General features: G+C 33.2%; 1 protein-coding gene across 2 annotated transcripts in view; it reads left to right on the top strand.

The window, feature by feature from the left end:
* Positions 1–2,373: 2,373 nt before the first annotated feature.
* The window catches only part of ANXA10 (annexin A10), a 97,050-nt gene continuing 85,681 nt past the window's right edge, over positions 2,374–13,742 (top strand). Inside the window, exons 1-2 of one of the 2 annotated variants that reach the window (XM_030312785.1) lie at positions 2,374–2,601; positions 7,990–8,108. Coding sequence is in view for 1 of the 2 variants with exons in the window: in XM_030312784.1 (XP_030168644.1) it covers positions 2,584–2,601 (18 nt within the window). In the remaining variant the exon portion in view is untranslated. The remainder of the gene's footprint in view (positions 2,602–7,989; positions 8,109–13,742) is intronic. The other variant, XM_030312784.1, reaches the window with a different exon arrangement.

Here is a 13,742-nt window from a genome sequence, read left to right as displayed (position 1 = left end):
TCAAATTTCCACTGTACCACTTCTTAGGAGGTATTCTGACTACACAGTACTTCAGTATCCTCCTCATGAAAATATACATAGTCCATAGAGTGTGGTGTGAGAATGAAATTCATGTGTGGAGAGGGAAAGGGGCGGGAAACAGGGATGGGGAGCAGGTAGACGGGGGAGGTGGAGAGGGGACGGGGGAGTTGTTCGGGAGACGGAGAGGAGAGAAAGGGAGAGGGAGAGAAAGGGAGAGGGAGAGAAAAGGGAGGGAGAGGAGAGAAAGAGGGAGATGTAGAGAGAAGGAGGAGAGAGAAAGATAAGATTGAGAAAGATAGAGAAAGAGAAGAGAGAGAGGGATAGAGAGAATATAGATAAGAGTTTAGATAGAAGATAAAAGAAGAGAAATAGAAAGAAGAGAAAGAAAGAGAAATATAAAGAACTAGGGAATAGAGAGTATAGATAAGGAGAGAGAAATGTATTTGAGTTGAGGTAGAGGGAGAATATTGTTGTTATATTGAGAGCTAGAACTATTTATTTATTATTTATTATAAATTTATAATTTATATTAATTTATAATAATTATATAATTTATAGAAATATAAATACAAATATAAACAAAATATAAAAAATAAAAATATAAAAATACAAAGTAATAAATGCTAACAATAACTGTTTCAAGCAAATATATATATATTATATATATTATATTTATATTTTAAATGTTTTTATATTAGGTACTCAAATTACATATAAATGAGTGAATAGGCCAAACTCAAACTATTATGAAAATTTTCAAAAATAATAAAGTAGAAGTACCTAATTATCTAATGGACTGCCATCTCCCCAACAACTTTCAAGATTTTGCCATACAGAATTAATAATTCCCATACCTTTTTTGCATGAACTGTTATAAAGCAAATCCCAGACATCATTGTTTTAATTGAAAACATTATTTATTTTTTAAAAATTTTTTACATGTTCATTTATTTAGAGAGAGAGAGAGAGAGAAAATCCTAAGCAGACTCCACACTATCAGTGCAGAGCCCAATGTGGGGTTCAATTTCATGAACTATAAGATCATGACCTGAGCCAAAATCAAGAGTCAGATGCTTAATTGACTAAGCCACCCAGGCACGCCTAATTGAATACATTTTTAAAAAGCTAAGTCATAAAGTAATGATGAGTACAAGTAAAATAATCATTATCTGAAAGGAAATTAAGAAATATTATCAAATCCGTTTTCTCTCAGTTATCTGATAATATTACAGAAAATGTTTGCCTCAAGTATTTTCACAATTCACATTTCACACTGACACACTTAATTAGAGCCATAAATCACACAGCTTTTAAAAATAATCATAAGAAAATACTTTTAGTTGAAAAACTCATTTTCTTTTGTTTTAAATTTTGAATCCTATATGTATAAGTATAAACTTATTTAGTAATTACTATATGCTTTTTAAATATACACAGAGAAAACACAACATGTACATAGAATTATTTACCAGATTACAACATCTTCAAAAGCAGGCATCATGCTTCTTTACATCTTAAACGGTACCAAGTATATTACTAAATTAATCAGACTTATGAATTGAATACTGCGGACATCAGATATTTCTCTGCTCATGGTATACATTACATTAAGAAATCCTGCTTAATGATCTTTAACCATATATAACATCAGATTGAAAGTAGTTATGGATGCTGCTTAGTTGATACTTATTGTGATTTTCTGTTCTTTCAACCAAAAATTATTTATCTGTAATTCATTTTTAAAAGCTTTCAAAAATCTTATAGCCTAAAGGAACACTATATTGTTCACTAAATGGCAGTAAAATGATATAATATACATTAGTTTTGTGATGTCTGGAATAATGGATGAAGCTTATAGGGACAGATATTTCCTAACAATATATTAGAATTTGAAGGTATTTTTTAAATTGTTTCCTTAAAATGTAATAAAATTAAATATTAAAATAAAAATATATATGGAGTGTGAAAATAATGGTGAATATATATGGTTTCTCCAAAGACTTATTGGTGGGTATTCAATTCTGACCTAAATACATTTTTTTTTAAATTTAAGACCAGATATATAGTAGTTAAAGATACTTAAAGAATGGTATAGATGCACAAAGAACCTAGTAGCAGTTTGAAACATGAAGCTAGGGACCAGTGTACCTAAAAAAATATCTAAAAATGATAACACAGAAAATAAATCATTAACTTTGTGGTTAATCAACTTACCTTTCCATAAGTCATCTGCTTTTTCTAAAGATTACACTTCTTTCATTGCTTGGCTAATGTATGTTTCTTAAATCAACACAGGACTGGGGTTCTATTTATTTTGTGCAATAATTCTGCCTACTCACTTATGACCGATAGTTCAGTGTAAATACTGTATCTTGAGACATGCTGTATCCAGAATTGACTCTACGTTTTCTTTCCTGAGAATCTGAGGTGAATGGTAGACATATAAATTTGATTGAACAGTGAACTTCAATTCTTTCTAGCTACATAGGAAAGCAAGTCTATGCAATTGATCACTTAGTAAAACTCTTTTAATCCACTCTGAAGTTAACCACCATCATCAAAATGTTCTGCGGAGATTATGTAAGTATAATGGCTATTTCAATACTTCTTGAGTCTCCTGAGATTTGAACCTTATTTATAAAATTTCATATGTGGTTCTCGACATTTTCATCAGAAAATATTGATGTTATAATTTATTTTTCATTAAATTATTAATTAGTGGATGTTCAATATAACTATTAAATGAAGATAATATTATTAAATCTCAATCCTATTCTAATTTTGAAGTAATTATTCCATAAGGGCAATTTAGATGCTCTTGTTTCATAAGTAACCTGACTGAATTCTCGCCGAAGTCTAAGCTTTTTCTCGATATGTACTTCTATAAGAAACTAAAAATAAACTAATTAATTTTTATTTTAAATCTATAATATCTTCAGAAAATAGTTTATTTTTGAATGACTGTTGAATTTAAGCAATGTATTTTGTTTTCGTGTTGAAAACATTTCAATCCAACTGCTCTAACAGTCCACAAACTTTTGAAGAGACTACAAAAACCCAGATTATCTAAATATTCATTTTTAAAAGATAGCCGTTTCACATGGTCTTAGATATTATATATAATTGTGTTCTGTGTTGATTTTTTTAAATCTATCTCATAGAAAAAGTTTTTAGGAAGCTTTTTATTTTTTACTGCAAATTTTTTATGCAAAAAATATAACAGCATAATTATTTGGTTAACTTTGGGACAAAAATAATATTATTTACTTATTTTAAAAGTATCAATTTCCAAGAAAATTCTATTTATTTTGTTTTTCAAATTAAATATTGAATGAGCATCTAAAATGTGTCCAGTTCCCACCACTGTTGCCTTAAGAAACCTTAATTTCATCATGAGATTTTAGGATCGCATTGGCAGTTGAGACTTATCATTACTGTTTTATTAATTATGCAGCAGTTACATTTCACTACAGAGAAATAGGAGTCCTTAGGTAATTTAGACCAGCATGGTAAATGATTTAATTTGTAAAAAGCTATTGTCCCTTTCCATTCATTCAAGTACAATTATTTGGAAATGGTATTATATTCTGTATATTGTGTACAGTCTTATACGCCAATTTATCAAAGGAACATTAAGAGAATATTTAAGTCATATTTCAAGGAATATTAGAAGTTATGGTGATGACAAGATTTTAAGGAAATTCGATGATTTGCCATGGTTCTGGAGCAGATAAAAATATCAAAGAGTAAAGAGATGGATTAAAGAGACTGAAATATTCATTTTAAGTATTTTTGAGCATTGAATGGTTTTTACATAATCAATGTCATTTTATTTTAAAGCAATAATTTCTTTTCTTAAGATATATGGCCCAGGCATTAGAATTCGGTCTCTTTACAGACCACCAATTGAGGTTAAGTTCATCTGTTTAATCTCTACTTTGGGTCCGGGTTTCTCAAGCAAAAGACAAGTTCTTCTATAGGCAATAAAGCAGAAGTTCTTATGGTGTGGATGAATTTTCACTGGGTTGCTTCTTAAAAACAGACTCTTAGGCCCTCCACTGAGCAATTTCTATTCAATATATGACATCTGAACTTATGATTGATGAAAATATGTGACCAGTTTTTGAGAGCCACTGCAGTAATTCATTAATATCAATTAAAAATAAAGAAAATTTGGGTTGCCTGGGTGCCTCAGTTGGTTAAGCAGCTAACTTCAGCTCAGGTCATGATTTCGTGGTTCATGGGTTCGAGCCCCACATCAGGCTCTCTACTGACAGGGTGGAGCCTGGAACCTGTTTTGGATTCTGTGTCTCCCTCTCTCTCTGCCCCTTCCCTGCTCATTCTCTGTTTCTCTCTGTCTCAAAAAATGAATAAAAACGTTAAAATTTTTTTTAAATTTTTTAATAGAGAAAATTTAAATGTAAGTCAAGCAAGAGGCAAGAATCATAGAAAAGTAGTTACGTTTCTGTAAGAAATAATCATATGTAATCCTTTAAAATTACTTTCTAGAATTAAGGAGGTAGATAACCCTTAATGGTTAAAGTAGTTTAAGTGGGTTAGCTACATTGAGAGGGTAAATTTACCTTTAATGCAATAAGTGTATTTTACTTATGTGTTTGACCATAAGGCTGTCTATTGAAAGCAAGATTTAATTAAATGATTATGGCAAGTCTGGAGGTGTTTTATTAATTAGTCAGATATAAATCACCTTTCAGGAAGATGTTATTAAAATATCCTCCCTACATTGAGGGAAATTGCATTGTAGAGTACTAAAAAATATATATATTTGCCAAACCCAGGATCTAAATCCAGTCATCCCTATGTCATTATAATTTGAGATTTTATCCACTATAATATATTGCCTCTTCCAAACATATTGGCCTGATTCTTCTAGTGAAATTGTTGGCTGCTTTTGTCCTGTTGTGTCATCAACTAATCCCCCTTTTTACACAGTAGCATTTAATTTACTATAGATAGATTTATTTGATTATACTCTTCCTTTTTGACTCAAAGTAAACTTTAATCTTTATTCCTTTTCCTAGCCTTTTGACAATATTTTATTTCTACCATATTTATTGATTGATAGAAAAATATTAATTTTAGGAGTAGTACAAGAAATACAACATATTGATATCATAGTCCATATCTGAATTAACATTATGTATTATAACTAAAGTAGAAAAACAATTATTAAAATTATCTGAATCTCTACCATACATCAGGAGCTTTAAATAACTTGTCTAATTTAGTTGTTCACAGCAAATCTTTCCATAAGAATACCATTTAACATGCAGAAATTTTGTCTTCTTGGAGACACCAGATATTCTGTTCAGTGGTTCTATAATACATTATTTTTAGTCTTCACAATCTTCAAGGAAAGTATTCCCATTTTCTACATGAATATACTAAGGCTCAGAGAAGGTCAGTACTTTCCTCCAAGTGAAAAGCCAAGCAGTGGTGATATTGGATCTTGTCTAACTCCAAAACCATTTCTCACACACACAAAAAGTAAAACTGCATAAGTGTGACGATCCTACATACTTACTGACTTCATGTTACAAAGCAAAAAGTAGGTCCTTTGGGAACGCCATTAAGAGGTAGAAAATCAGCAGCAGTATTGTTACAAAGATGCTCTTACTCATAAATTTTTCCCGAAAGTGCTCACCAAAGAGCATCAAAGCCAAACAGCAATTTACACAACGTCTAGTGTGGGCAACCTGACATTCTACATTTTAGCCCAACTAATAGGGAGCAAATGCATTGACACTTAGCAATGAATTAGAGGTAGTGAAGGAAGAGCACTCAGTAAATCAGAAACAAATTCAGGGCATTCTATCCAGGAGTGATTGCAAGCTGAGAAGACCTCCCATGGGAGCAGGAGCTGTTGATTAGGCAAGATTATTTTTAAATCAGGCTTTTTCTATTGAAGGATATTCCTGAGAGAAAAGTTTCCATCCAAAAACTCTGACTTTGATTATTTATCTGCAATATGACTTACTGAACAAATATTAATGAAAGGTTATTCATACTTTAGATTGCTTTCTACTATCACAAGACTACATTGTCTGAACTTTACACACTTTGATTCAACAAAAGTTATGAATCATGCTAGTTATGCTTCAACTTTTTTTGAAGCCTCTGTTGAACTAATATGTATTGAACTGGAAAAATTAAATGTAGTAACTTTTTCCTTGAAGCAATATATAAGCATGCTGTTAAAATTTTTAAGCCCCCTTATAATAGCTATCGATTGCTTTTGAATATAAGGGCTGGGCAAATACAACTATAAAACACCTCAAAAAGGTGCTCTATTATTAGTGTTTATGTAGCAACAGTTCCAACGTTTTAAACCTACTCTAACTCAAAAGCCCTGCCCTTCAGTAGCCAATGCACTACTTCTAGAGATGAAATTAAGTTTGTTAGCAAGTTAAGTTTACACATACACACATATATATGTGTATAATCATTCACTTGTATATAAACACAGACACACAGGGGCGCCTGGGTGACTCAATCGGTTAACACATCTGACTTCGGCTCAGGTCATGATCTTGCAGTTTGTGAGTTCGAGCCCTGCATTGGGCTCTGTGCTGACAGCTCAGAGCTTCGAGTCTGCTTCAGATTCCCACCCCCCTTCTCTCTTCCTCCCCTGATTGCACTAGGTCTCTCTCTCTCAAGAATAAATAAAAGATTTAAAAAAAATAAAAGTAAAATAAACACAAACACACATACATACATACACACAATATATGTGTGCATTAATAAAATTTATCAACAAATTTGAATAACATCAAAATTTCATGAATGGAAATAGTCTCTTAGATTCAGCATAATATTTATTTTTAAATGGCTTCTACCATAGTAAAAATATTTTATAATCCAACTTCCCTCACCAGTTACTAGTAAATTCTTTTTTTTTATAGTAAAATTCTTCAAAAGTTCATTGCATTCAATATATTCAATTCCTCTACTCCAATTCTCTCTGAATCTACTTTTTTAAAAAGTTTATTTTGAGAGAGAGAGAGCACACATGTGCTCCCGAGTGAGGGAAGGGAAGAGAGAGAGAGGGAGAGAGGGAGAGAGAGAGAGAGAGAGAGAGAGAGAGAGAGAGAGAGAGAATCCTAAGCAGGCTCCATGGTGTCAGCATGGAGCCCTAGGCAGCGGTGAATCCCACAATCCATGAGATCATCATGACCTGAGCTGAAACCAAGAGTCAGATGTTTAACCAACTGAGTCACCCAGGTGCCCCTCTCTGAATCCATTTTAATTGGGTTTTCACTCACTTCACTTAAACTGTCCTTAAGAATATAAACAGTGACTTGATTCCCTGATACCCATACCCAGTTCTCATCCTCATCTTATTAGATATGTGAGTGCTGTTTGACAGTCTCCTTTGCCAGGAATATCCCAGGGTTCAATTCTTGAAACTTATCTTTTTCCTTTTTATAGTCACTCATTTTTTCCTTACATCCAAAATAATGTCTATAATGTAGACACTACAATGTATACACAGAGCCTTCTTTGAATTTATATGTCAACCTAACATCTATGCTAGAATCTCAGAATCATAACCAGGTGTCTGCTCAGTGAGTAGAAACTGCATTGACCTAGCACCTCAGGTCAAAAAGAAAGGCAAAGCAAGGCAAGGCAAGGCAGGAAAAGGAAAAGGAAAAGGAAAAGGAAAAGGAAAAGGAAAAGGAAAAGGAAAGGAAAGAAAGGAGAGAAAGGAAAGAAAAGAAAGGAAAGAAAAGAAAAGAAAAAGAGTCTCTGACTCTTCTCTTTCCCTCATACCTTAGAATTAACCTATTAACAAAATCTTTTGGCTCTACATTAACAATATATTATCTGACCACCTCTTACTTCCACTACAACTACCCTGGTCCAAGCTACCATCATCATCACTTGCAAACTTTATGCAATAGCTTCCTATCTTGTCTCTCTTATTTCCATCTCTGCTCTCACTTCTAGGTACTAGGGATACCACAGTGAATAGGATTGTTAAAACCTCTGCATTCTTGAAATCTGTATTCCAGTGATGTATGGGAAATACCGTTATTCCAGAATTCAACAAAGTCGTGAAATAAGAGGTAACACATTAAAAGGGAGCAGGCACCTGTGGCACCTGGGTGGTTCAGTCAGTTGAGCATCTGACTTCGGCTCAGGTCATGATCTTGCAGTTCATGAGTTCAAGCCCGGCATCAGAGCCTAGAGCCTGCTTTGGATTCTGTGTCTCCCTCTCTCTCTCTGTCCCTCCCCTGATCACGTTCTGTCTCTCTCTGTCTCAAAAATAAGTAAACATTAAAAAATTTTTTTAGAAAAGAGCAGGGGGGCACCTAGACACTCGGTTGGGCATCCAACTCTTGGTTTTCAACTCAGGTCATGATCTCACAGTCTGTGAGCTTAAGCCCCACACTGGGCTCTGCACTAACAACACAGAGCCTGCTTGAGATTCTCTCTCTGCCCCTCCTCTGCTGTCTTGCTCTCTCTTAAAATAAATAAATAAATAAATAAATAAACAAACAAACAAACAAACAAACAAATTTTTTTAAAAAACCATTAAAGAGGAGACTGTGAGAAAAATTTTGTCCTGGTTTACACATTTTTAGAGTATTTATTATAATAGCAAGAACAATAATAAAACTTAAATTTGTAGAATCATTTCCATTTGCAAAAATGCTTATAGTATACAGATCATAGCACCTGTGGAAGATGATACTGCGCTGACATTCCTGTCTAGATTTGTTGATTTCTCTTAAATTCTAGAGTGTCCGTATGATTTTAAAGTCATTCAGGAAGTTATTTTGACATTATATTTCTGCTATTAACATTGATACAGTACACTCATTAAAATACACATTAGGTTAAACCCAAACCCTCTTCAAGTTTAAAGAACACAAAGAGCTGTAAAAGTCACAGCAGAAAAAATATGGTTAACTATATTTTTAATTCTTGTAATTAATCAACCTATTTAACAGACACCACAGGAAAAAAAGTCATCAGATTACTGCAAATCACTTTTAAAACTATACTACTTTTGTTAAATCACAAGATTGAAGTCTTAAGAAATTATGTTTGAGTAACAAGACTCATAGTTATTTTAATGAGTCATGTATTTCTGGGACTAGGTGGAATGGAAAAAGCAAATAGAAAGACACCAGTTAGAGGGCATTACTTGCTGATTTGTCCTTTTGTAGTACACCTCCGAGACCAACACCCAGCCCTCTATCTACCATAGATTTCTTCTATCAGCAGAAACTCCTTGTAATCAGGAATATCCTGGCTTGATTCACCAAAAAAGAATGGATTGCAGGATTTTTTTTTTTAAGTACTTCAGAGTTCATGCTATCAATCTCCTTGACTCAGCCTCTTTTGAAAAGTCTCCAAAGATTCTTAAAACTCTGCTTATAACCTGTGGACCTGCTTTTCTCATTCAAAGAATTAAAAACACTGTTTCTTAAGACCCATTTTCTTTGCCAACATCCCACCTTATCAGAACACATAATTATAAATATATTATTTTCCCACTACTCTTCTATTTATGTCTTTCTTCAGATATTCTGGTAATTATGCTAGAAGGAACCAGAAAAACATGTTAACAGTATAATAAGTATCATGTAAAAACATAAAAGTAATCATAGGCTATTTGTACATAAGATATAGGTTATGTATTATTATGGATAAAGTGGGAATCAGCTTTACTCAAGCTGCTTTGGATTGGCTTTTCTTCCTTATTTTGTGGCAATTTATAATAAAGCAATAAGCTGTCTTAATGTATTTTATCATCCTATTGTTTAATTGCAACATTTGTGCTATTTTATTTTTCAAGTTAAAAAACAACCACTTTAACCCCAGTAGACACATTGTTCTAAGTAATGTGTATTAGTAATGATTTTAAAAATATATGAACAATGGTATTTTACAGCTGGAGATTCTTGTGTTGTTGTCATCACTACAATAGTAATCTTCTTGAATTATTGTTCAATTCTTTAGAAATGTTGAATATATGTACACATTCTTCTAGACTGTCCTTTAGCTGTCAGTCTCAAAATATCAGTGTTTTAAAGGGTAAGTGAGAAACCAGACAAAGGTGCTATAAGATAGAGGCATTGGTGCCTGGGGGCACACACACCCTCTGTGTACTTTTCATCACCTGTTGTGCTGACTACTGCGTGTTTAATCAAGCTTGCAGCTCATATATAAAAAAGTAAATATTTATAGTGAGCACAGTAGTCCCTTCAAAGCAAAAAGGGGTCAGATTTATGAACCCTCAAGATAGCCGAAATTACTGGTTTTGAAACGAAGATTGTTTTGTGCAACCAAGGTCACAACTGAACCTATCACAGCATAACGTCCACTAGAAGCTCTTCACTGTCTCACTCCCCTACGTTCATATTCTGTTTCATCCTATGGTGAATAGTAGGATGATGGTGTGTGGATATGCCACTTCCTCCTTCAAGATATTAAGTGTTCTCTAATTTTATGATTTAGTGGACTTGGTCTTCTTCTTATGTAAAATAATGATGTAGACTAATCTCAATGCTTCAGAGATGGAAATGGTTTCAGAAAATGTCATTTAACTTATTTGCAGAGGGAAGTAAGTATTAAATAATACCCCTTCTCAGAATCACAGGATTATGTATAACTTGTCTGCCAATAAAAACCAAGAAACAGGTGAGTCAGCCTCCCTCTCAAATATTATGCTTCATATGCTCTCTTAAAAAAAGATGCAGGAGTGCAGCTTTATGATCTATATTTATTTCCTTTCATTTCTTTTAATTCCCTTCATGTATTTAGAGAGGAAATGTATTCAAAAGGAAATTCACGTAATCTAAAATTTGATGTAGGAACTAATTGTTAGAATAGGTATAATGTACTCTAGTGCATTACATGGTCTACTGTACTTTCCCCTGCCCCAGTCCTGGAATTAACCACTTCTCCAAGGAGCCCTGATGCCCTTCATTGAATAATAATACTTAAAAACCTAGATTTGGATGCTGGGTTTGCTCGTTGCTACAGAGGCATCACTGTTTATAAGCTCTTTAATGTGACAGAGCAATGAAATATCTGAAAATGCTAACCTATATATCTGCACGCATCTATATTTATTTCTGTACATATGTGTTTGGATACATACACATATGTATGTTTACATCTACCGATCTACCTACATATCTATCTATCCATCTATCTACCTACCTACCTTTCTGTGTGTGTGTGTGTGTGTGTGTGTGTGTGTGTCCAACCGTCTGTCTCTCTCTCTCTCTCTCTCTCTCTCTGGCTATTATCTCTTCCTATTGACAACTTCAGTCTAACCCAGCACCAAAATTTTAACCTCCTCTATTATTTAGAATTCCTCACAGTAAAAATCGTGAATGTCAATATCTAAAATATATGCTTATTTGCTGGACCCCAGCATACATACCTTAAAATGTACCAAGCCACAGCCCTGTGAGAAACAATTTTGCCAACAACACGACATTGGGTTCTTTTCATCTTTTGCTTCACAATATCCGGTTAAATGCTATTTGCCAAAGTTACTTGGGATGCGTCCCTTCTTCCAACCCACTTTACTGTGTTTATGAGATTCGTTTGTAATTTAGATTTGTTTCCTACAATCTGCATTCCTTGTTGGATTCCCTCTATGTGTGACAGAATATGCTTTTTGCGGTATACAGTTGTTTGAGTTTTGAGTCATGTATCCAATACTACATTTCCTTATAGAAGACTCTCATCATCCAAAATATCCTCCACACTTCTCATTTATAGTCAACCACATCCCTAAACCCTCAAGTCCTGGCAAATATTGATCTGTTTTCCATTCCTCTAGTGCTCCCTTTTCCAGATTGTCACATAAATAAATTCAAGACTGTGAAACCTTATGAATAAACCTTCTTTTACTTAGTAGAATACATTTAACACTTATCCAAGTTGTTGCATGAATCAATAGTTGTATCTTTTTATTGCTGAATAGTAGTCTGTTGAATGAATGTACCATAATTTGTTTATTCATTCAGTTTGAAAGATACCTGGGTTGTTTCCAGCTTTTACCAGTTGGAAATAAAACTTCTATGAAAACTCAAGGTTTTTGTGTGAAGATAAGTTTCCATTTCTTTTAGATAATGATCTAGGAGTGGAATTGCCAAGTTACATGGTAAGAGTATGTTTAACTTTATAAGAAACTGCCAAACTTTCTCCAAAATTGCTGTACAATTTTGCATACCACTGACAACATTTTGCAGCAGTATCTCATTGTAGTTTTACTTTGTATTTTAATGTATTATGATATTAATAGTTTTTTCATATGCTTATTTACTATACCTTCATTGGGAATATGTCTTCCATAAGGCTTAACTATTTTTTACTTCAGGTTTTTTTGTTGATCTCTTATTGGCCTTTTATATTTTGAACAAAAGGTTTTTATGAAAAATGTGATTTACAAATATTTTCTCTGACTCTATGACTTATCTTCTCATTCTTTTAAGAGTGTTTTTCACAGATTACAAGTTTTCAATTTTGACAAAGTCCCATGTATTTTTTAAATTTTTTTAACGTTTTGTTTATTTTTAAGAGACAGAGAGAGATAGAATATAAGCAGGGGAGGGGCAGAGAAAGGGGGGAGACACAGAATCCAAAGCAGGTTTCAGGCTGTGACCTGTCAGCACAGAGCCCGATGTGGGGCTCAAACCCACAAACCATGAGATCATGACCTGAGCCAAGGTCAGAGGCCCAACCGACTGAGACATCCAGGTACCCCCCCCACAAAATGTATTTTTTTCTTTATAGATTATATTTCTGTTGTCGTGGCTAAAAATTGTTTTATTAACCCAAAGTCATGCAGATTTTCTCCTATTTTTATACAGATATTTTCTTCCAGATAATATTTTCTTCCAGATATTTTATACAATTTTCTTCCAGATATTTTATACAATTACATTAATATTTAGGGCTATGATCAATTTGGGGTTAATTTTTGTGTAAGGTGTGTAAGGTCAAGCTTTATTTTTTTTCATATGGACATCAGCTTTTAAAGGACAATTTCTTGGAAAAACTATTCTTTCTCCATTGAATTACTTTACAACTTTGTCAAAAGCTATTTGTCTATATTTATGCAGCTCTATTGTCAGATTCCCTATTCTATCCCATTGATCTCTTTTTCTACAACATTAGCCAACACCACACTATCATTACTACTGTGGCTTTGTAACAATTCTTAAAATCAGCATTATTCTTCCATTTTTTTTTTCAAATTTGTTTCAGTTGTTCTAGGTCCTTTGCATTTCCATGGGTAATTTAGAATCCAATTATTCAAATCTACATAAAATGGTGCTGGGATTTTTATTGGGATTGTATTAAATCCACAGACCAATTTGGGGAGAATTGACATCTTAACAATATTAAGTTTTTCAGCCATGAAAATAGTATATATATCTCCATTAAGTTATGTCTTCTTTAATTATTGTCAAGTGTGTTTTGTTTCTTCTGTCCAATATATATGCCTTTTAAAAAATTTAATTCTAGTGTAGTTAACATACAGTGTTATATTAGTTTCAAGTGTACAATATGGTGCTTTAACAATTCTATATATAACTCAATGTTCATCAAGATAAGCATACCCTTAATCCACTTATCTATTTCACCCATCACCCACCCAACCTCTCCACTGGTAACTATCAGTTTGTTCTCTATAGGTAAGAGTCTGTTTCGTGGTTTCTTGGTTTGTC

This window comes from Lynx canadensis, chromosome B1 (assembly GCF_007474595.2).
Source record: "Lynx canadensis isolate LIC74 chromosome B1, mLynCan4.pri.v2, whole genome shotgun sequence".
NCBI lineage: Eukaryota > Metazoa > Chordata > Mammalia > Carnivora > Felidae > Lynx > Lynx canadensis.
This window is presented reverse-complemented; position numbering and strand designations above follow the sequence as displayed.